The sequence below is a fragment of the Bactrocera tryoni genome, unplaced genomic scaffold, assembly GCF_016617805.1.
Source record: "Bactrocera tryoni isolate S06 unplaced genomic scaffold, CSIRO_BtryS06_freeze2 scaffold_11, whole genome shotgun sequence".
Taxonomy (NCBI): Eukaryota; Metazoa; Arthropoda; class Insecta; order Diptera; family Tephritidae; genus Bactrocera; species Bactrocera tryoni.
In genome coordinates, this window is record NW_024395824.1 from 1,534,072 (window position 1) to 1,557,655 (window position 23,584).

The window sequence follows — 23,584 nt, forward strand, 5'->3', positions numbered from 1 at the left end:
CATTTTTGCCTTTATCGTAGTAGTACGGTAAAATATGCCGTATTTTCTCTTTATTTTGCTCCATGTTTGCGACGCTATAACTCACGAACGACTTAAAAGAAACGACAATCAGTCAAAAACGTGTTAGCGCGTGAAATGAGCTTTCCAAAAAAGTGTAGCATGACCCGATGCGACGAATAAAACTAGAACTACGCGCTTTCAGCGCCAACTAGCGAAAATACTGTAAGACTTTTTTGACAACCTATTATTATAATTTCAGAGAGACAATGTATAACTATATCAGTGGCTATTACCTATAACCATGGATAAAATGATCCGAAACTCCTTTCATTGCTTGTTGAGAGAGCTCATGATCTCGTTGCTTATTTGGCAGCACTGCAAGTTCATGAGTTACTGAACAAAAGATATCAAAACAGCGAACGACCACTAAGAATTCCGTAGCCTTAATTGTGAAATCAGATTTTTGAGTAAATTTTACGTATGTTTCTAACCTTTATTGAAGGAGATTTAATATAAGTTTTTCTAGGAAAGAGCGGGTTGTTATACTTAGCAGCATTAGTTGTCAACGTAAGTATATGTACATATTTCAGTTAGAATTTTGCGCAAATGTTATTTAAACTTAAATTTTCAATTTAATTTAAAAAAATTATTTGTTTAATAAATATATAATAAACACCAAAAAGAAGTAAACTTCATTTGTGGGTCATTTTTAAATATTAAAATATTTTTAAAAGCTAATTATATAACCTTTTGTGATTAAAATATATGAATACATATATTAAGACCTAAAATGTCCTATATACCCAGCCTCTAAAACTAATGTTAATTATCTATACTTTTCTGAGTAATGGAAACCGAAAAATACCCATGAAATACAAAAAAAAATCTCGAAACTCATTTCTTCCAATAGTGGTACCGTTATCGAATCTTATAAAATAATTTGCACTTTGGCGTCGGTCTCTCGAATCAATGCGTTTCATATCACGTTAGTCATGTAATATGAACGGAAAAAACTTAATTTTCCCTTGTATACACTGATAAGTAAATACTAAAAAGTTTAAATCATACTATATATAGAGAACTACATGCAAATTACATAAAATTTTGCAGAAAATTTAAACTCCACAAGAAGTCATCTAAATGTCACAATGAAAGCCCTTTGCCTGCAGTTTCTATATTGAAACCACTAATGGGCATCGATCCGAACTTGGAACACAACCTTGAATCATTTTTTACAATGGATTACCCAGTGGTATGTTTAATTATAATTATATCTATAATAATATCTGTCAATTTGTTTTTGTTTTAGTATGAGTTATTATTTTGTATTGAAGATAGTGTGGACCCAGCTATAAGTACTGTTGAAAGCTTAATGACTAAGTATCCACAAGTGGACGCTACTTTATACATGGGTGGTTCAAAGGTTGGTGTTAATCCAAAAATTAATAATATGCAGCCTGGTTATTCGGCCGCCAAACATGAACTGATCATGATATCGGACAGTGGTATTAAAAGTAAATTATTTGTGGCATAATAAATTAAACCTTGTACATCATTTCGTTTTGTCTACATTTTGTTACAGTGAAGAACGATACTCTTTTAGATATGGTAAACAACATGACAGAGAAATATGCACTTGTGCATCAAATGCCGTTTACATGTGATCGCGAAGGATTTGCTGCCACATTTGAGAAGGTATTATTTTGTGAGGTTTATGTTCAGCTAAGGTCTTATTATATAAGCAAATGTATAATGAAATAGATAGAACAAGAGAAGCATATTTTCTATAAAATTATTTTTTACACTGGTGTATAGTATGTGTGCGACAGTGTCTGTAACTTCAATAAACAATATACAACTTTCAAATTTATGTTAAAAAAAAAATCTCAATAATATAATGTGAAATCATCGCAGCTGCGCTTTATAGAATCCCCCAATAAACTGGGCATAGGCGGATAGAGGATGTTCTCCAGGTTAAGAATAATCCATATATACGTATATAACCCTCATCGAGACCCTCGGGTCTGGCCAGGCATATTTTGTTTTTAAATGTTATTTAAATATATTTAAAGTTCAGCAAACGACTTGCGCTTCCAGGTAGCTTCCTAGAATTTTATTGTCCATAGAATTCAGAAAAAAAATTCAAGGATATCGTATCGAAAAGGACGAAAAAAGGATATTATAATATTACACCTTAGTGCACCAATGGTGCTTGGCTAGACCCCATATATTTTGTATGAAAATATACATATGAACTTTGGTATGTTTCTATCACTTCGCACGGTTGATTTATCTGTTTTCATGTTCGTTACATGTCCAAATTGGTTTGTACACATGTTTATCTAGGACAAATTCTTTATCCGCTAGAGCGTTTTAAATTAAAAAAAAAATGTAATTTTTCTCAAAATATTACATTTTTTGTGAACGCTAATGCCACGCCAGGGGTGAACAAGGCAGTCAATTTGATTTCAACCAAATCGAGAGGTAAGAAATTTCAAAAATGTATCTATATTGTACACAGGGTCCTCATTTACTACTCCGTAGCAGCAAAATTTCTAAAATTTTTGCTATGCTATCGCTACCGCTCTCACTTTGTCGGGAGCCACAGCGTAGCCTTAGCATAACAATGTAAAGTATGTGCTCTACTCTGCTCCGAGTTTTATTAGGTAAAAAACTATAGTTGAAGCGGGAGCAAAAATTAAGTTCTGCGCTATGCTCTGGCGTAGCGGTAGCAAAAAATTGGGAGCGGTAGCACAGCAGAGCAAATGAAAATTTTCATGTGCTACAGCTCCCGCATGTGTTTGTTGTTTTTTTTTCTTTTTGCTATTTTCTGGCATAATATTTGAATTAATTGAATAATTCAAACAAAACAATGTTATGCAAATCATTTTGGCACTTGTTGCGTCAAGTGCCTTTATAAATCTAAAATCAAATATTTTGAGAAATATATTAATAAAGTGAATTAGATAATAATTGAATAAATTATAAATTTTTTTTATTGTGTAAAATATTTACCAATTTTATATTACCAAAAACATCATCTATTCCAAATGTATTACAATACTCAATTACTATGAATTTTCGAAATTAGTTTTAACTACATATACTTTCCCCCTTTTTATATACATTAGAGTGTTTTTATTTTTTTGAATTATTAATTTTGTTCGGACCCGTCACGAAATTTCCTTGGAAATACCCCACAAAAAAAAAATCTCTGAAAATTTTAGCCCTACATATTAACATAAAGAACTGGACCGAGGCATGTAAAAATTTTCCATAGAAAATACACTACAATCTTGGTTTTTTATCTTTAAATTCCTACAGATCAGAGGTATTTTATGGCATCGCTTTGACTTTAGACGCTGTAGCTTTTGTCAGTTATACAAAAAATGCGAATTTCGTGGAAAAATCAGGTTTAGATACCTCGCGTTTATCTTTTGTAATACACGTGGTTAATATTCATCTACTGATTACCAGTACCAGTTTTAATCCATTGCACTGCGTATTTGCAGTTCTATTCTACCATTCCCAATATTTAGTAATTTTATAATTTTTTAGGAAGAATCAGTTTGAAATTGTACGCATATACATACTTCAATGTATATTGCAAAGAATGGAAAAGATTTCTGTATATCTAAAATTATAATAAACCTTTTTATCAACACTCCAATTATTCCGTTATATCTTTATGTTAGATATCGCGTTTGGTTTGTAATGAATGCATTTACGTCCTTGGCCAATAATCGAGCAAAGTATCCGCAGTGCTTTGACGATGAAAATTCCAATGCCATTTTTTGTTGTGATATTAAATATGTATATCGGACGGGCTCGTCTTAAAAAAAAAACTACCTGGTTAAGAAGCAAAATCAGTATAACCCATATACTAAGCATGTTTGGAAATGAAAATTTTTGCTTATTTCTTTCTATTTTTGAATTACTAAAATTTTCAAATGATTCTTACATAAATTTTGAACAAATGCTTATGATTTGAAATATAATTTTTGTATTTATGAGCTGTATTGAAATTTCGTATAAAGAGATAAAATGTATCCTATGTCCTTACTCTGCTTCTAAACTACATCCCCACCAATTTTAAGCCAAATCGGTTCAGCCGTTCTTGAGTTATAAACGACTTTCTTTTATATACCAACTTGTACCATACTTGTAAATGCCAGAAAATAGCAAAAAAGAAAAAAAAAAACAACAACCACATTCGGGAGCTGTAGCACATGAAAATTTTCATTTGCTCTGCTGTGCTACCGCTCCCAATTTTTTGCTACCGCTACTCCAGAGCACAGCGCAGAATTTAGTTTTTTGCTCCCGCTCCAGCTATAGTTTTTTACCTAACAAAACTCGGAGCAGAGTAGAGCACATACTTTACATTGTTATACTAAGGCTACGATGTGGCTCCCGACAAAGTGAGAGTGGTAGCAAGAGTAAAATGAAATGCTACGAGAGTAGCGTAGTTTTTCAAACGCTGATTAAACATATATGAGCGTAAATACAACACGTATTTCCATACAAATGTATGTAAACACCACTTGGCCTAACCAAGCACCATTGGTCTCGACTAAGTGTATCAGACCGTTGGTCTCGACCAGTGATAATTTATAAATTATATGTAATATTTCTATGTATTATCAATATCATATTATATTAGTTAATATTTTATCTACTAACACATCATTGAGTAGTTTTTATACGTCTTATTAATCATAAATAGTGCATAAATAGTTTACACCGACACACGATTACGAATGTATTTGTTTGCACAAAACCTTTTTGTTATTGTGTACATATGTACATACTTAAGTCAGATTCAAGAAAACTTAAATTACGATTTAAAACTATTTGTTCACTATTTATGATTGAATAAATCATAAAAAAACAATTACTGATGTGTTAGTAGATATAATGCTAAAAACTATAAGTGTATAATTCATAATACATTCAAAAATTATTTATTTGAATTCGTTAATTTTTTTTTTACTTTAAATTCGAATATCTCAAAAACAAAAAGTCTCCTGTGGATATATGGAGAACATGCTCTAACCGCTCATCCCCATTTTATCCCCGAATTCGGGGGAAGTTATACTAAAGATTTCTCCTCTTCGCCCGTTTGCATTTTTGTGGTTAAAAGTTGCCCACTTTATACCATTAAAAGATCCCACACAATGACTTTGACAACGAATTGCTGATTCTGAAGAGTGTTTGAGTTCTCTTTAATCGTAATAAAGCCGAATTTTTGCGTCGGTGTGTGACAATATAAACTTGGCTCCACCATTTCACACCGGAGTAAAATCGACAGTCAGCCTAGTGGCCTGAACATGATAAACCGGTTCTCAAGCGTCAAACCAGTTGTTGGGATGCACTTGGTATAATATTCATCGACTGATTACTGAGCCAGATATGATCCATTGCACTGCGTATTTGGTTGCATTTCTATTCTACCTTTCCCAATATTTAGCAATTGTATTGTTTTTGAGGAAGGATCAGTTTGAAATTGTACGCATATACATACTTCATAGTTTATGTTTAAATATTGCACTGTTCTATGCATTGCTTCTAAAATATTCCTGTATATCTCAAATCATAATAAACTTCTTTATCAACACTGCATTTATTCCACTATTTTTTATGTTAGATGTCACGTTTGGTTTGTATAAATGCGCTTGCGCCCATCGCCTACAATCTAGTAAAGTAGTCGCGATGACTAATCCTTCTTCAAAAAAAAAAATACACTTGCATATTGCAATATTGGGAATGGTGGAATAGAACTACAACCAAATACGCAGTGCAATCGATCATAACTGGCTTAATAATCAGTCGATGAATATTATACCACCTGCATCCCAAAAGACCGATGCCATAACCTTGCCAGTCGACTTTTTCGTCTTTCCACGCTTGAAGACTGGTTCATAATGTGCCGTCCACTAGGCTGACTGTCAATTAGACTTCGATGTGAAAAGATGAGGTCATATTTCTATTGTCATACACCGACGTAGAAATTCGTTTTTATTACGATGAGAGCACTCCTCAGAATGAGATATTCGTTTTGTTTTGTTGGATTATGAACTTGCGCGGCACACTCTTTGCACTGAGCTTTTGCCTCTTTCCAACTAAGCAAATCTCTTTTCTACGGTTGATATCCCAGAGCCCGAATTCAAAACAATTTTTTAACAGTACTTTCAAATCCAGTTTTTGTAAATTAACACTTGTTGCTTTACCCAAAATGCTATATCTCATTAACTAATACTTCCTCAGTTGCCAAATTTTTATACTCTCGCAACAAAGTTGCTAAGGAGAGTATTATAGTTTTGTTCACATAACGGTTGTTTGTAAGTCCTAAAACTAAAAGAGTCAGATATAGGGTTATATATACCAAAGTGATCAGGGTGACGAGTAGAGTTGAAATCCGGATGTCTGTCTGTCCATCCGTCTGTCCGTCCGTCCGTGCAAGCTGTAACTTGAGTAAAAATTGAGATATCATGATGAAACTTGGTACACGTATTTCTTGGCTCCATAAGAAGGTTAAGTTCGAAGATGGGCAAAATCGGCCCACTGCCACGCCCACAAAATGGCGGAAACCGAAAACCTATAAAGTTTCATAACTAAGCCATAAATAAAGATATTAAAGTGAAATTTGGCACAAAGGATCGCATTAGGGAGGGGCATATCTGGACGTATTTTTTTTGGAAAAGTGGGCGTGGCCCCGCCCCCTATTAAGTTTTTTGTATATACCTCAGTAACTACTATAGCTATGTCAACCAAACTCTTTAGGGTCGTTTCCTTCAGGTATTTCCATATACAGTACAAAAATGGAAGAAATCGGATAATAACCACGCCCACCTCCCATACAAAGGTTATGTTGAAAATCACTAAAAGTGCGTTAACCGACTAACAAAAAACGTCAGAAACTCGAAATTTTGCGGAAGAAGTGGCATAAGGAAGCTGCACCCATTCTTTTTTTAAAACTTGAAAATGGGCGTGGCATCGCCCACTTATGGACCAAAAACCATATCTCGGGAACCACTCAACCGATTTCAATGAAATTCGGTATGCAATATTGTCTTAACACCCTGATGACATGTACGAAATATGGGTGAAATCGGTTCACAACCACGCCTTCTTCCAATATAACGCTATTTTGAATTCCATCTGATGCCTTCTCTGTATAATATATACATTAGGAACCAATGATGATAACGGAATAAAACTTTACACAAATACGGTATTTGAAAAATATGTAAATGACTGATAATGAAATCTCGATTATCACTTTATCGTGCGAGAGTATAAAATGTTCGGTGACACCCGAACTTAGCCCTTCCTTACTTGTTATACGTATCTTTGAAAGGTAGGGTATGAGTAAAAATGGTCTTAGTAGTACCATCTAATTATGTATCAGCCACAGTAATGCATGGACGGCTCCTCTAGTTTCGACATAAAATATTCATGCATGCTTGAATTATGTATTATAAAGAGAAAGAGTTGGTTCAAATTTAAAATGGTATTGTGTGGACGTAAACGCAATTGCTGAGGAATGAAATTTTGTTTAATTTTTTAAGTTTTGATTTTATTCGCATGCCACCGGCTATATGTATTATTGTTGTAATTAATAATAACCCAACGATTACCTTCCTCTCGTCCAGCCGACGTGAGATCTAAAACTGCCCAGCTCTTGAAAGAAAAATTCCAACAGCTAAGTTTTAAAATAACGCTATAATAAATGTTAAAGGTTTTATTTGTTAAGAGACTGGACTGATAATTAAAATTATGACATACGCGACAAAAGGGATAAACCTGTCCCTGGAGAGTGTAGGTAGATTTTAAAGTTCTAAACAACTAGTGTCGATTTAATTTAGAATCCCATCGGAAATAACCTAAGAAAATTTTCTTTTGACCGTAGAAACACTTTTTAAAATATATACATATAACCGCGCACCAGAAGAAATAATATCAAATAATGCGAAACATGTAACTTTTAGGTAATAAAAAAATTAATATTTATAATCAATTCTTGCCAACAGGTGCTACTTCGGACTGAGTAGGCAATTGAGAAGCAAAGTCATCTCTCGACAAACAAAAACCAAACTCTATAAGTCACTCATCATTCCAGTCCTGCTATATGGTGCAGAGTCTTGGACGATGTCAACAACGGATGAGTCGACGTTGCGAGTTTTCGAGAGAAAAGTTCTGCGAAAGATTTACGGTCCGTTGCGCGTCGGCCACGGCGAATACCGCATTCGATGGAACGATGAGCTGTACGAGATATACGACGACATCGAAATAGTTCAGCGAATTAAAAGACAGCGGCTACGCTGGCTAGGTCATGTTGTCCGGATGGACGAAAACACTCCAGCTCTGAAAGTATTCGACGCAGTACCCGCCGGCGGAAGCAGAGGAAGAGGAAGACCTCCACTCCGTTGGAAGGACCAAGTGGAGAAGGACCTGGCTTCGCTTGGAATATCCAATTGGCGCCACGTAGCGAAAAGAAGAAACGACTGGCGCGCTGTTGTTAACTCGGCTATAATCGCGTAAGCGGTGTCTACGCCAATTAAGAAGAAGAAGAATTGAATTTTTGTAGAAAAAAAAACAGATACTAGTTTTCAAAACGCCTTCGAAAAGCAACTGCAATAGAAAACCCCTGTTTTTTTAACTTTGGCTGTCAAGTCGATGTGAGCTTTTCAAAAATAGTCACCGAACCTAATGGCGGAGAATACGATTTGAGTTATATTCGTTTATATTTCACAACATTGGTAAATCTCATAAAAGAAAAAATAGATTCTTTCAATATAAAATAAGAATTCGTAAATTCACTTGGAAGTGGCCAGAAACGTTTTTTTACACATGGCTCAAGCAGCTCACATGTTCCGGTCTTTGACCAAGTATCCTCTGGGTAGCCTAAGAACATCCGTTCGAAGGCGAGCTAAACTGAGAAGGCGAAACATCCCCTACATAGGGTTGTGCGCTGGGTTTGGGACCCGCCACGTAAAAAGTATTTGGCACTACAGTCGGTAAATTCAGCCTCCACGACGAAACATCCCCAAATGGGTTGAGGCTGATCGACTTCGCCGGGGCCCGAAGTATGGTTATCTGTAGTACTAGATTCCAGCACAAGAAGATACATCAAGCTACCTGGCTGTCTCCGGATCGAACAGCCACCAACCAGATCGATCTGTGATAGACGGAAGACACGTCTTCAGTGTTCGAGACGTGCGTACGCTCCGAGGTCCTAACATCGACTCGGACCACTATCTTGTTGCAGATAAGATTCGCACCCGCCTCTGTGCAACAAAAAACGCACGTCAACAAACACAAGGACGACGTCGAGAAGCTGCAATCACAACAGACAGCCGAACGATTTTCTACTCGGCTTGCACTACTTCTCTCCGAGCGCACTCGTCAACAACTCTGTATAAGGGAACTGAGGGACGGCATTTCAAATTCCTTACGTACAGCTGCAACCGAAACCATTGGTTTTCGGAAAGAGCAAAAGAACAGCTGGTACGACGAGGAGTGCCGTGTCGCAGCGTAGAGAAAACAGGCTGCCTACCTCGCAACGTTACGAGCGACCACAACACGTGCGGGATGGGATAGATACCGAGAGTTGAAGTGGGAAGCGAAACGCATTTGCAGACAGAAAAGGAAAGAGGCCGAAAAGCGTAAGTACGAAGAGCTTGATAAGCTGGCCGACAGGGGTAATGCTCGAAAATTCTACGAAAAAATGCGGCGGCTTACAGAAGGCTTCAAAACCGGAGCATACTCTGGTAGAACCCCCAAAGGTGATCTAGTCACTGATGCGCAGAGAATACTTAAATTATGGAGAGAACATTTCTCCAGCCTGCTGAATGGCAGTGAGCGCACAACGCCAGGAGAAGGCGAACCGGATTCCCCATTTGATGACGGTGAAGCAGACGTCCCATTGCCCGACCATGAAGAAGTTCGAATAGCATTTACCCGCCTGAAGAACAACAAAGCGGCAGGGGCCGATGGATTACCGGCCGGGTTATTCAAACACGGTGGCGAAGAATTGATAAGGAGCATGCATCAGCTTCTTCTTAAAATATGGTCGGACGAAAGCATGCCTAACGAATGGAATTTAAGTGTGCTCTGCCCAATCCATAAAAAAGGAGATCCCTCAATCTGCGCCAACTACCTTGGGATAAGCCTCCTCAACTTCGCATATAAGGTTCTTTCGAGCGTATTGTGTGAAAGATTAAAGCCCACCGTCAACAAACTGATTGGACCTTATCAGTGTGGCTTTAGACCTGGCAAATCAACAACCGACCAGATATTCACCATGCGCCAAATCTTGGAAAAGACCTATGAATGGAGAATCGACACACTCCACTTCTTCGTTGATTTCAAAGCTGCTTTCGACAGCACGAAAAGGAGCTGCCTTTATGCCGCGATGTCTGAATTTGGTATCCCCGCAAAACTAATACGGCTAAGTAAACTGACGTTGACCAACACGAAAAGCTCCGTCAGGATCGGGAAGGACCTCTCCGAGCCGTTCGATACCAAACGAGGTTTCAGACAAGGCGACTCCCTATCGTGCTATTTCTTCAACCTTTTTCTGGAGAAAATAGTTCGAGCTGCAGAGCTAAATAGAGAAGGTACCGTCTTCTATAAGATTGTACAGCTGCTGGCGTATGCCGAGAATATTGATATCAGGATTGCTCTTGCCACTAGGTGCTACTTCGGACTGAGTAAAGTTACTGAGTAGGCAATTGAAAAGTAAAGTCCTCTATAAGTCGCTCATAATTCCCGTCCTGTTATATGGTGCAGAGGCTTGAACGATGACAGCAACCGATTAGTCGACGTTACGAGTTTGCGAGAGAAAGGTTCTGCGAAAGATTTATGGTCCTTTGCGCATTGGCCACGGCGAATGTCGCATTCGATGGAACGATGAGCTGTACGAGATATACGACGACATGGACATAGTTCAGCGAATTAAAAGACAGCGGCTACGCTGGCTAGGTCATGTTGTCCGGATGGACGAAAACACTCCAGCTCTGAAAGTATTGGACGCAGTACCTGCCGGGGGAAGCAGAAAAAGAGGAAGACCTCCACTCCGTTGGAAGGACCAAGTGGAGAAGGACCTGGCTTCGCTTGGAATATCCAATTGGCGCCACGTAGCGAAAAGAAGAAACGACTGGCGCCCTGTTTTTAACTCGGCTATGATCGCGTAAGCGGTGTCTACGCCAGTTAAGAAGAAGAAGAAAAATTTAAAATACACAAATAAATATTCTACGTACCTAATATTTGAACCCCATGTAACAGTGAAGCTTTAGAAGAAATGGTTCGATTAAGAAGTAATAATTCGTAAAGTCGTCAATAGAACTTATTCGCTACGAGTAGATATTATATGCTGCCTAATTATCGATTTACTTAACCAATACCAAATGTCATAGCTCATATTTTTAAAAATTTGGGGTTTCTCAAAAACATATCAAACTAAAAAGTTAAAAATAATTATTTGTATAAATTAACAATAATAATGAAGGAAAAATTCCTAATATTTTCTGCAACGGTACAATCTGAAAAAAAATTATTCAGGGCTGACCACTATAGCATATACACAGTAAAGGCTTTTTGGGTTTAAAACTATTTTCCATTTTTAATTTTTTAAAGTAATTAAAATATATAGGGCTGTTGTGGAATCCAAGACAGAATTGTTTAGCTGTCAGAATTGCAAACCAATTCTGATATTCAATGGTGTCACAGAATCTGATTGGATTTTCGTCTTTTCGAACACACGCAAAACCAATATTCGAATCAGCTGTTTGCTAATGTGACAAAACCTGCAGATAAATACATTTGGAAGCAATCCTATTAAAGTTTTTAATGAGTTCCGAATTAAAGAAAGATTTTAAGGGATAACATTTATCGAATGAATAAAGACGCATTTGGATGTTAAATTATGTTTATTACGTTTTGTAAATCTTCTTTAAGGGGAAACCTGCTTTAAAAGCTTCAAAAAATTGAATTTTTTTTTGCTTAAATCTCTTTAAAAATTATTGAAATATATGATAGAATATTTCCCCAAAGTTATAGATGGGAATTCGAAATTTGATCGAAGCTAGAAAGGAAATAGCGCTTGGCCAGAAAGCGAAAACTTTGGCACGCGATTTCTCGGTTTTTCAGTTCTACGATTTTTCTTAATTGGCGGGCAGGACAGAAAAAAACTAAACGTCGTACGGTATTGGGGAAAATCTTTTACATTATATTATCTTCTAAAAGAACTAAGAAAAGTTAAGTTTGAACATATGTTAAAGTAAAATTTTTTTTAGTCAAAAACCGCCTTTTTTCAAATTTTAGAATTTTTCATTTTTTTTAGTTTTATTAGTTTAACTTCAACATAAGTTATTAAAAACTGTGAATCTCTTTAAATTTTTTGTTTCCGATAGAAATCGCGACCTGCATCTTACTCGGCATATATATGCATATGCGAAAAGCATCAATTGCCATTGCTTCCCAAAGGCAAGCCTTTAAAGGTTTCGTATAAAAAAATTTTGCGGATGATGTTTAAATATATAACAATAAACGCTAAAAAATTTCGCTTTAATCAATTATTTCTTTTGCTCCCAAAAAAAACTAAAAAAATCGATTTGTTTTAAGCCTCTAGAGCAGGCTCCCTTCTTAAGTATCCACATTTTTTCCCCCAAACTCAATAATTAAGACATTTCGTGTTTTATTCTTATGTTTTCTCCTATAGAAATAAAGATAAATCAATTCGTTACAATAAAATAATTTGATTTCTTAACATACATTTCAAATCTGAGTGCGACTATCTTCATGATTTGTTTCTGACAGCAAAACCGATAAAATTGGTTTCCGTGACACCGAAAACCAATACAAATTCTGTTTCGAATATCAAACCAATAATATCTGAATTCATGACACCTACTGCTATATTTGACCGGTTTAAATTCTGATTCCGACAACTATCAGATTCCACAACACCCCTGATAATATTTCTTTTAATATTGTATTCCAAATTTATGAAAAGTGTGAACCATTAATAACTTATTAATAGACAGTATGCTTTAATACGATAAGCTAGCGATTCTGTTGTCAGGGTTGTTAATTGACTTTCCCTTTAAGCTTGAAACCTAAACGAAAATTTAAAATTTCCGCAAGTAATATTAAAAAATTTCTAAAGATTCAGCCATTGTAGTCCACAATGCCGAGTTCTTTTACAATATTGGCAAAGGTTGCCTGCTATCGTGATTATAGAGCAACGTTCATTGATGAGTCAAAAATGTATTTATTTGGTTAATAACTTTGGTAAAGTTCATATCATATGCCGTATATGATGCCAAAAAATTTATGAAATGTTACTAACCTTTTATCTGCGCAATATGATGTGGTATAATAAATAGAATTGTCAAACATTCAAAATAATAAAGGATTTTCCTTTACAGGTTTTTTTTGGTACGGTTCAGTCGCGCATATATCTATCCGCTGATTTATTGGGCATCAATTGTCACACTGGAATGTCATGCTTGTTACGCAAATCTGTAATTGATGAACTTGGTGGTTTAAGAGCATTTGGCTGTTATTTGGCTGAGGATTTCTTTATTGCTAAAGCAATAAGAGACAAAGGTTGGAAAATGCGAATAAGTAATCAACCTGCAATGCAAAATAGTGGTATTTGTGATATAAGCAGTTTTCAAGAACGGCTCATACGATGGGCAAAACTACGCGTAGCTATGGTTCCGACAACAATACTTCTTGAACCGCTCTCTGAGTGTATGGTGTTGGGAGCTTTAGCATCTTGGTCTGCGGCGATACTATTCAATTGGGATCCGTTAGTATTTTATTTAGTACATGTACTGACATGGTTTTTATCCGACTGGATATTACTTACTATTGTACAGGTTAGATTCATATATTTAGAGGTTAAGATTTTATATATTTTAAAACTAACAATTACATTTTATTGTATAAATTTTAGAATGGGTCATTATCGTTCCATAAGTTTGAATTTGTTGTTGGTTGGCTTTTGAGGGAAATAAGTGGGCCTTACCTGTTCCTGCATGCGCTTTGGAATCCAGCAATAAGGTGGCGTAGGCGAACATATAAGCTGCAGTGGGGTGGAATTGCGTATGAGTTGCCGTCAGTCAAAATAAATTTGAGTACAAAACGTTTACTATTATCATAGCATAAGCTTAGAAAACAATGTTATCTACATTTTAGTTCAAAGCTAGTGCTTTTGTTTTTGGTTTTCTAGGAATATTAAATAATTTTAAGGTAGAGTGTATATTTCTTCAACTTATCTTGTAATTCAGAGAGTGTGCTTTATATGCATATGTAGACTAGTTGTGTCATTAGTTCATCATAATTAAATCCACCGTTGAAATAAAATATATATTTCTTTACCATTTTTTTTAATAAATACTTATAATTTAAATTTGAAATTTCACACGCAGCTGATATAAATATAGGATTTTGAAAAGTTTCATTTAATGCCATTAAAATACTCTTAAGAAAAAATATACAGAAGAAGCAATTTATTTCAGTTTTAAGATCAAGTAATTTGTAATAAAAATTAAATATTCTGTTCTACATATTTTCGAATCATTTTGTACAGTGTATACTTCGTCAATAGGAAACACTTTTCATCCTGTTTGTGTTTTAATAATCTTTTACTCTGAAATTTCTTAAAATTTAGCAGAAAAAAAGACCTTTAAACAAAATTAATTTATGTGTTAACATTATGTGTTGTAACAGTATGAGCATAACGGCAAACAAGTGATCGTCACTTCGATAATCGTTCGTCAGTGTAGGTAGGTAGGTAGGAGTGCAGCCCTGTTGTCTACCGGGCTCAATTAGCACTTGATGTGTCATTTTGATACACTATTCGTAGAACCTTCTGCAACTGAGATCACGTTTCACCTTCTCTCTTAAACCATTTTGAAATTTCGATGAAGCAACTTATGTCTGGAATGCTTTTAGTAGAAAACCATTCAAGGTTTGGTGCTTGGTGGATTCCAAGTGTTTTGTGTCGAATCTGTGCTAGGGCTGGGCATTCACAGAGAAAGCTGAAAATTGTTGCCTTGTTCACTGCTTTCCGCAGCCTCGGCAGATGTTGTTGTAGGGCATACCCATTTTAGACGCATGTTCCCCAAATGGCCAGTGCCCTGTGGTGGTAGCTGTTACTCTGTAAATACTTTTTCTTGACCTATTTAGTAGGTCGTTGGTTCTTTTCCTGTCATATGTTGGCCATAATTGTTTAGTTATGACGCATTTTGTAATGTTTTTCCATCTGTTATTGGCAACTTGTTGAAATTGTCTATTGATCTCTCTTTTGATCGATCCTAGCGGGCTTGCTATTAGCTCCGCCTCGGATTCGTTAAGGAAAGCTCTTGCCTTTGCCAGCACGTCTGCTTTTTCGTTACCGAAAATGTTCCTGGGACCGGGAACCCATATCAAGTCTTGTTGGAGCTTGTCTTTTATTGAGCTTAGTGCTTTCTTACAGTTGTGGACTGTACTGGAATTTGTCATGGGCGAGGAGCGCCGCCTGTTAATCCGTAAATATAGTTGCTTTAAGTATATTCTCGTAGTTTTCCAATAGAACTTCGCAGGCTTTTTCTATGCCCAGTACTTCCGCTTGGAAGATGCTAGCCGGGTTTTGGTAGACGTATAGAGAGAGATATGCCTAGATCAGCGGAGAATACCCCCGTGCCTACTCCGCAGTCGATTTTGGACCCGTCGGTATAGACAGAGATGGTATACTCCTCCCCTATTGAACCTCTTCTCCATTCTTGTCTAGATGGTATCCTCACCTGGAAAAGTCTATTGAAATCCAGCTTTGAGAGAATGTAGTCTGGTTTATTAATGGTGAGCTTGTTTAGGATTGTACTATGTCCGTAGTTCTGCTGATTCCAACCACTCAATTATTTTATTCTTATAGCCGCAATTGCTGATGTTTTGTGAATAAAGATGTCCATGGGTAGTTGATGGAGGACCACATTGAGCGCGTCAGTCGGACATGACCTGATTGCAACAGTAACACCTGCACATGCTGCTCGTTGTATTCCATTTAATTTTCTAAGACTATATTGTTTGTTTAGCGCTGTCCACCATACCAGAGCTCCATATGTAAGTATAGGACTTATTACAGCCGTATACATCCACATGATTATACTAGATTTGAGGCCCTAATTCTTGCTGACGATTCTCTTGCACGTATAGTAGGCCATATATGCTTTATTTATTCTTTTTTCTATATTTATTTTCCAGGACAGTTTGGTGTCAATCTCCACCCCCAAGTATTTAGCTGTGGGGGATAGAGTGAGTGTTGTTCCGCTTAGTACCGGAAGTTGAAACGTGAGGGATTTTGGTTCTGCTTGTGAATAGTATCAATTCTGGTTTGTTCGGTCTAACTCCTAGTCCATTGTTCTTAGCCCATAGGTTTAACCTTCGTAGTGCCAACATCACTATATCGCCTGCATATGCTACTGCTTTCACTCCCCCACCGTTTAGTTAGAGTATTATTTCGTTGAGCGCTACAACCCATAGAAGCGGGGAGAGGACCCCTCCTTGAGGCGTCCTAGTCACATAACTTGTTTGTGTTGCAGTGCCGTTTAATGCTATAATCTTCCTATTCTCATGCATCGATAGTATCCATCTGCACACAGTGTAATCTATGCCACCATTTGTCAGAGAATTAATTATAGCATTTACTTTTATATTATTGAAGGCGCCCTCTATGTTTAAAAAACCAGGCACGGTGTATTGTTTGTAGTGCAGTGATTTTTCAATTACACTTATCATCTCGTGAAGGGCAATTTCGGTTGATCGGCCCTTTATGTACGCATGTTGGGACTTCGATAACTTATCCGCCATTATTGTTCTAACATGTAAGTCTATTAGCCTTTCTAGTACTTTCAGCATAAAGGAGGTGTGGCTTATAGGTCTAAAATTCTTGGCATTATCGTGTGTTCTTCTGCCTGGTTTTGGAAGCAACACAACTTTAATTCTTTTCCAACTTCTTGGGATAAAAGTAGTTGAATGCTAGCTTTGTATTTATATATCTTCAAGCCTTTGAACCATTGGTTATACCAGTTTTTGCAACATTATGGGCATAATCCCGTCATGACCTGCCATTTTAAATGGTGCAAAGCTATTTATGGCATATTTGATTTTACTTTTGTCTACTATTGGGCCTCGGTAATCAGCTGCGTTTATCGGTGGTTCTGGTTGAACCCTCGTTAAAGCTGTTTGCTGACTCCCGGGGAAGTGCGTTGTGATTAGTACTTCCAGAGACTCTTTTGCCGAGGAGGTCCAATCACTTCCCTCCGCCCTAATGTAGGAAGTATTAATATGATCTTTGGACAGCATTTTACTCAGCCTAGCAACTTCTCTGCAACTTTCTATGGATGTGCCAAAAGATCACCATGAGTCGTTTTTAGCTTGCCTGACTGCTTTTTTGTATTCTTTCATAATATCTTTATATGGCTGCCAGATTTTGGTTCTAAAACTCTCTATGAAAGCTTTCCTTAGGTGTGTTCTCAAAGTCTTGAGTTCACTGTTCCACCAAGGAAGAGACTTTCTCTTTTTCAGAACTGTTAGCGATGTGGATTTATTGAAAGTTGTGGTTAAGATTTTTTCCAACTTCTATACTTCTGAATCTAGTTCCTGAGGATTACTTATACTCTTATTGCCTCCCTTTTCAAGGCATTTTGTTGCCATATTGGTAAATTTTCCCCATGCCGTTCTTCTTGGGTTCCGGTATGTGAGAGGCGCACTGTACTTCTCGCGTATGCTGAAGAGTATCCAGGAGTGATCCGACATGGAAGGCTCATCGGATACCCTCCAGTTATCCACAACGAGACTGTCTGTGTCTGTTGATAGCGTGAGGTCAAGCACTTCCTCCCACCCCGGAAACCTATCCGAGATTGGGAAAATAAAAGTTGGCTTATCGCCCTTGTTGCAAATACTTAGATTACTATTCAAAATATACTGCAAGAGTGACTCACCTCTTGTGTTTATACTGGAGCTACCCCATACGGTGTGTCTTGCGTTTGCATCGCACCCTATTAGGACATCATCCTTCCTGTTCTTCTCTACTAGGCTGGTTAGCGGGGCCGGTGGTATGTCTTCGTTATGGGCCAAGTAGGCCGAGACCAAGAAGAAGGGCTTTTCCTTCTGTTCCACCACTGTGATATCTGCTGTGCTGTAATTAGGACAAAGAAATGCATATATACTTCTATTGATTAGAATGCATGCCCGAGGTTTACCTTTGTTCCGTGTGTAAAAACGGTTATAGTTGCTGCTGTTTAGCCCTTTAATGGTATCTTCATTGACCCAGGGCTCCTGTACTAGGCTGATGTCTATGCCCCCTCGTTCATGAGGGTTGTCAGATTCGCTGTAGCACTCTTCGAGTGCTGCAGGTTTATCTACACGCATCTTAAGTTATTGGGCATCTCGGGTTTCTTCGATGCCCACATTCCTTAGCAACTGGCTGACGTCGTCGACCTCTTCCGTGTCGTCTTCGTCAGCCGCTTTGTCGCCTTGGAAGATTTTTAGTCTGGCCTTGCGGATTCCGAAGCTGATTTTGTAGTCAGTCTTCTTCAGATCCTCAATGGACTCATCACAAATGGCCACTAGTATTGTCTTGCTTGCTTTATTCGGTTTTTCCTCCTTGATTAGCTGCAACTCATCTATACCAGGTATAGATTTGTTCTGCAACTTAATGCACATCAGGAGTTTTTCGCCTGGCTCCTCTAGAGGGGTAGTTAAATGCGAGTACCTATCCCTGGCGGGTATAAGCCTTAATTGGAGGCCTACAAAGGCGTTGCTAATTTTAGCAACACTACCCGTCAGGAAATCTAGCGAGGCCTGGTCCGCGTTGTTGATGACTCTGTAGCCCCTGAGGGTCTCAGAGGAGTCAAACTCCGGGTGAAAACTCGCAGGATTGTCGAGTACAAAGCTGAGCACCATACTCGACAATTTGCCGTCGATCTCCACCTATCTTTCCTGAATTGTGCTCGGGGAGGAGGAATTTCCGTCTATGATGGCCACTTGTAGGCTATCCCTGGCTACATCGCAGAAATACCTTGCCGTTGTTGTACTGTTTTGTTCACTTTCACTCCGCCTAGGTTTTTTGGGCAGAGTTTCTGGTAGTTCTGTAATGGAGCGATTCCTTTTTTGTGAATTGGTCGGGTGCTTGCTCACTTCTAGAGGTTCTGATTGCTTCCTTTTCAGGAAGCTTTCATATTCCTCTAAATGGATTTGAGTCGCTTTGTTTCCGCCTCATCAACTGGGGTGCCGGCTGCCTAGTCTTTAGCTATCTTTCACAGTATGAAGACTGCTCTCTGGTACCGGTTTTTCCTCAGGTGATTTTGGGATTTTTTGCGCTTTAGCCGCCAGTGAACTTTGGTTAGTGCTCATGGCAGCTTTGGAGGTGGACGCTTCCTCCCTTAGATTTGTTGTTTTCGTCCTCTTCGGATTCCGTTATCGTATTCCTATAGGTCATGTTGTTTCCCTTAGTCTTCGCTGTTGTCGTCAATTTGGTTGTAGTTGTTGTATTGTTAGTTTCGTTCATATTTGGTCCCACGAGTAAGCCGGAAAGGGTTGGTCACTCGTCGGCAGAGCCGGTATGCGTAGAGAAAGCATTTAATACCTCCGACCTCGCCCGGGCATCGGAGAGGACCGTTCGCGATCAGCTATTCATTACCGCCCGCTAACCATTCAGCCATCGGTACGGGTACCTCATCACCTTGGCTTAGAGTGGTGCTGGTGCGGCTATCCTCATACTTTCACATTGGGAGGTGGGCGTAAAAACTAGGGTTTATTCATTCATATCGCTATTGTGGGAATTATGAGGTGTCGCTCTTAGTTTGTAAGAGTAGAGTGCGTTACCTTTGGGATGCACACTTTACTCTTACTTAAACCCTTCGCCACGACAAGGCGACCAACATCAAAAGAGGTTAGTCAGTGTATATCTATATACATTCTAAGTCATGTACATGTTTTCCAAAGCGTATTAAATGACGATGAGATAAAATGAGTGAATTCATGGAAGAAAAACATATTATAAAATTGATGTACTCATATAATTTTTATCTAGAATTACGTTAATATCTCCATAAAAGGATTTGTACAGATCTAATTCTAATATATAGTAAAACTTCCAAGATATTATGCTTACCATCGTCAAATTTATGTCAATTGTAATTCAAATAATGCAAAGGTGTATTGCTCGTGATCAGTGCCGATGTGACAACGTTTAAAGCGATTTAATTCTGATACACTTTCTAACATGGAGTCATCTGCGGTGTTACGCTATAAGGTTTTGCGAATGGATATGCGTACCGAAAGTGAATTGTGTTACTACAGGCAATCGGTACTCTATAATTGGCATACCTAGATAAAAGTATTGAGCGGCACGTTAACTCGTTAACACCGACGCGGCATCTCTAAGTAAAACGGCAACCTTATTCCAAATTATCACGTAAAAGAATTAATTTCTTAATAATACTTTCATTCATTAGGGAATTATACGCATCGGACGTCAAAAATTATTTAATAATGCTTTGTTAAAATCAAAATTTTCAACCCTCAGCGTTTCCGCTCCGTTTATTTAGATGCGCCGTACAAAAGCTTTGACATGAGGATTTTTTGACAGTAACGGCAATTGCGCTTTTATTTATGGACGGCTGTAACACATTCGCATTGTAAACGAACTGTACGGTTTTTGCGTTGGTACATTTCTAATGTACTAGGCATTACTGGCCGAAACGATGGAAAATGAAAACAAAATCAACAACAAAGAAATGTACAAAATAAAAGGACGTACATTATTCAATTTGCGTATTTCTTTAAATTAGTTGTGACAGTTTGAAATGTAAAGTGTATAAAAATAGATTACTAATAATGTAGAATATTATAAATGAAGATAGATGACGAATTGGATATTAAAATAAATAACTATCAGATCAGACAAACAACAACAAAGAAATGTAAAAAATAAAAGGACGTACATTATTCAATTTGCGTATTTCTTTAAATTAGTTGTGACAGTTTGAAATGTAAAGTGTATAAAAATAGATTACTAATAATGTAGAATATTATAAATGAAGATAGATGACGAATTGGATATTAAAATAAATAACTATCAGACTTCAATTTCATTGAAATAAATCCGCGTTATTACACCGTTTGAAAAATATGGTAATTGTTCAGCAGAGCGGTTTTTCTGCTTTAACTCTACCTCAACAATAAATAAGACGCATGCGGTTAAAAACAAAATTTTTTTGTTTTTCATGAAAAAACGCCATATTTCGCGGTGTTAAACATATACTCGACATCATTCACTTGAACTTTTTATCATGTTAAATATATGGGCCATTGCATCAATTGGCGACATGGTTTTGTACCCGTGGTTCTCCGATTTTGACCAAACTTTAGAATATCATAATATAGACCAGAGGAAGAATATCTGTTAACTTTTTAGTGGTCAAAGTTGCTCCACTGTTTTTTGGCGCGCAATTCAAATTCCGACCTAACACAAAAATTTTTAATTTTACCTGTCTGTTTCTGATTGGAAAGCCTTTCATTGTTATTTTTTATGTTAAGACTTGGAATACATCTATTAGAACAAATTTTCTTTTTGTTATGTACATTCATGTGTTGCATATTAAACAGCCATCAATAAAAAATCTTCAACACTTGCACAATGCACGTATTAAAGTGACAGCGAGCATATACAAGACTGTCCATTTCGCTCTGAACGTCATCTGCACGTATCTCATTGCACCAAACAGATTTTAGAGTAGCGATATAATTTAACACCGTTCATTGAAATAACGAATCGTACCAAGTACAAAGAATGAATGAAGACATAAAGTGATATCAATATAAACTAACATCATATTTTTATGAACGAGAATTCTGATTTCTTCATTAATTAAATTCTAAGAATACAATTTACATATTTGCCTCCCTCACACAACCTTCTAAGCGAAAAGACTGCACCGTATAGCGACAACTTTGCTTTTTTTTGCAGTTCATGGGATCAAAGTCCCATATTTTTGAACACTGATTCTTATGCAAAATTGAACGAGGAATCGAATGAAAAAGTGAATTTTGAAAAAAAAAGTTGTTAGAAAAGCACAAAAATATGTTTTTTTTTGTTTTTGATTTTTTTTTGGGTTTTGAAAATATCTTTATCAGAAAGCTGAGATTTTTTTACATAAAATTGGATAACTTCAAAATTTTTTTTACCCAGTTTTCAGGTCGTTAAAAAATAAAACAAATGGTAATTTTTGTGTTTGAGCGGATTTTGAATTGCGCGCCAAAAAACAGTGGAGCAACTTTGACCACTAAAAAGTTAACAGATATTCTTCTTCTGGTCTAAATTATGATATTCTAAGGTTTGGTCAAAATCGGAGAACCATGGGTGCAAAACCATGTCGACAATTGATGGAATGGCCCATATACTTTTAATCATTAATTGACACATTTCTATTCATGCTTTTTTAACACCGGCGCAGTTGATTTTTATGTATTTATTAATTGACAAAAGCTTTAAAATCCTTACAATAAAACAATTACGGCAAGTTTATGCATGATATTATGGAGCTACTGTACATTCAAATGGGTACTATTGATTCATGCACTGATTGTTTTCGAATTATCGATACTCTCGATATTCGATTGAGAACGATAATCGACAAAAATCAAAAATATATAATAAAAAAACTGTATCATTCATTACAACTTGTCCCTTAAAAGACCACAAGAACAGGAAAAAGTTCGACACAAAAGAACTATGAACCCCCCGGTGTTGGACCGACTAGGGGTTTTTTTTTTAAGCGCGGCCGAAGGCGGCGAGTGCAGAATGAAGGTCAACACAAAAGAACTATGAACACCCTGCTAGAAAAGAGTTGTACCTGATAAGAAACCAGGTACATCCCTGTTTCAGACCGACAAGGGTTTTTTTTTAATATTTATATTAAGTACGAATATCGAATTTCATTCGTTAATTTTATAGCCCCGACAGGCGACAGCGCTATTTTGCATTAGCGGGCTTAATTTACAGTTACTTGCGCATTTGACCCATGTTAATGCAAAGTAGTAATGCATAAGAATTCCGTGCATTTAGCTGAATTTACCTAATTGAAGTAGGCAACACTGCTCAAAAATTGGCCGAATTTTTGTTTTTTTTGACAGATGTTGCTTGAAGTCTGCCGTCTCCGTTGCGTTTGCAGCTTGAGTGGTAAGCAGTTTTATATTGCTAATTAAATTATGTGCAAGTATATTAACAAAAACAAGTTTTAATATTTAGAAGGCAGAAAATAAACAACGCACAGTATGCTATCCGTTTTTCCAATATTCTTAACTTTTTCGCGCAATTTTTTCGCATTACAATCAATTATTGCTTTTAATTTCACTATATTATCTTTTAACGTAGTTAATAATATACGAATTTTTTCCTTAAAATTATATTGATTTTCCAAAAATACCAAAATTTCTATTAATAATTTATCTTATTAATTTTTATTTCGTTTTCTTTTTAAATAAATAACCAAATTTCACAATCAGCTGTCTAAATGCACAAGCCGTCTGT

General features: G+C 36.9%; 1 protein-coding gene across 2 annotated transcripts; it reads left to right on the top strand.

Moving 5' to 3' along the window:
- The first annotated feature begins 329 nt into the window (after positions 1 to 329).
- On the top strand, positions 330 to 14,377 carry LOC120779561 (ceramide glucosyltransferase). Of its 2 annotated transcripts, none has more exons than XM_040111902.1 (6): positions 330 to 567; positions 1,111 to 1,252; positions 1,310 to 1,514; positions 1,583 to 1,695; positions 13,431 to 13,886; positions 13,964 to 14,377. In XM_040111902.1, exons 2-6 carry the CDS (start codon positions 1,190 to 1,192, stop codon positions 14,168 to 14,170), a joined length of 1,044 nt encoding a protein of 347 aa, XP_039967836.1. In that variant the 5' UTR covers positions 330 to 567; positions 1,111 to 1,189; the 3' UTR covers positions 14,171 to 14,377. The 2 variants fall into 2 exon arrangements, with proteins under 2 accessions (XP_039967836.1, XP_039967838.1); XM_040111904.1 differs by having other exon boundaries at positions 333 to 567; positions 1,335 to 1,514.
- The last annotated feature ends 9,207 nt before the right edge of the window (positions 14,378 to 23,584 follow it).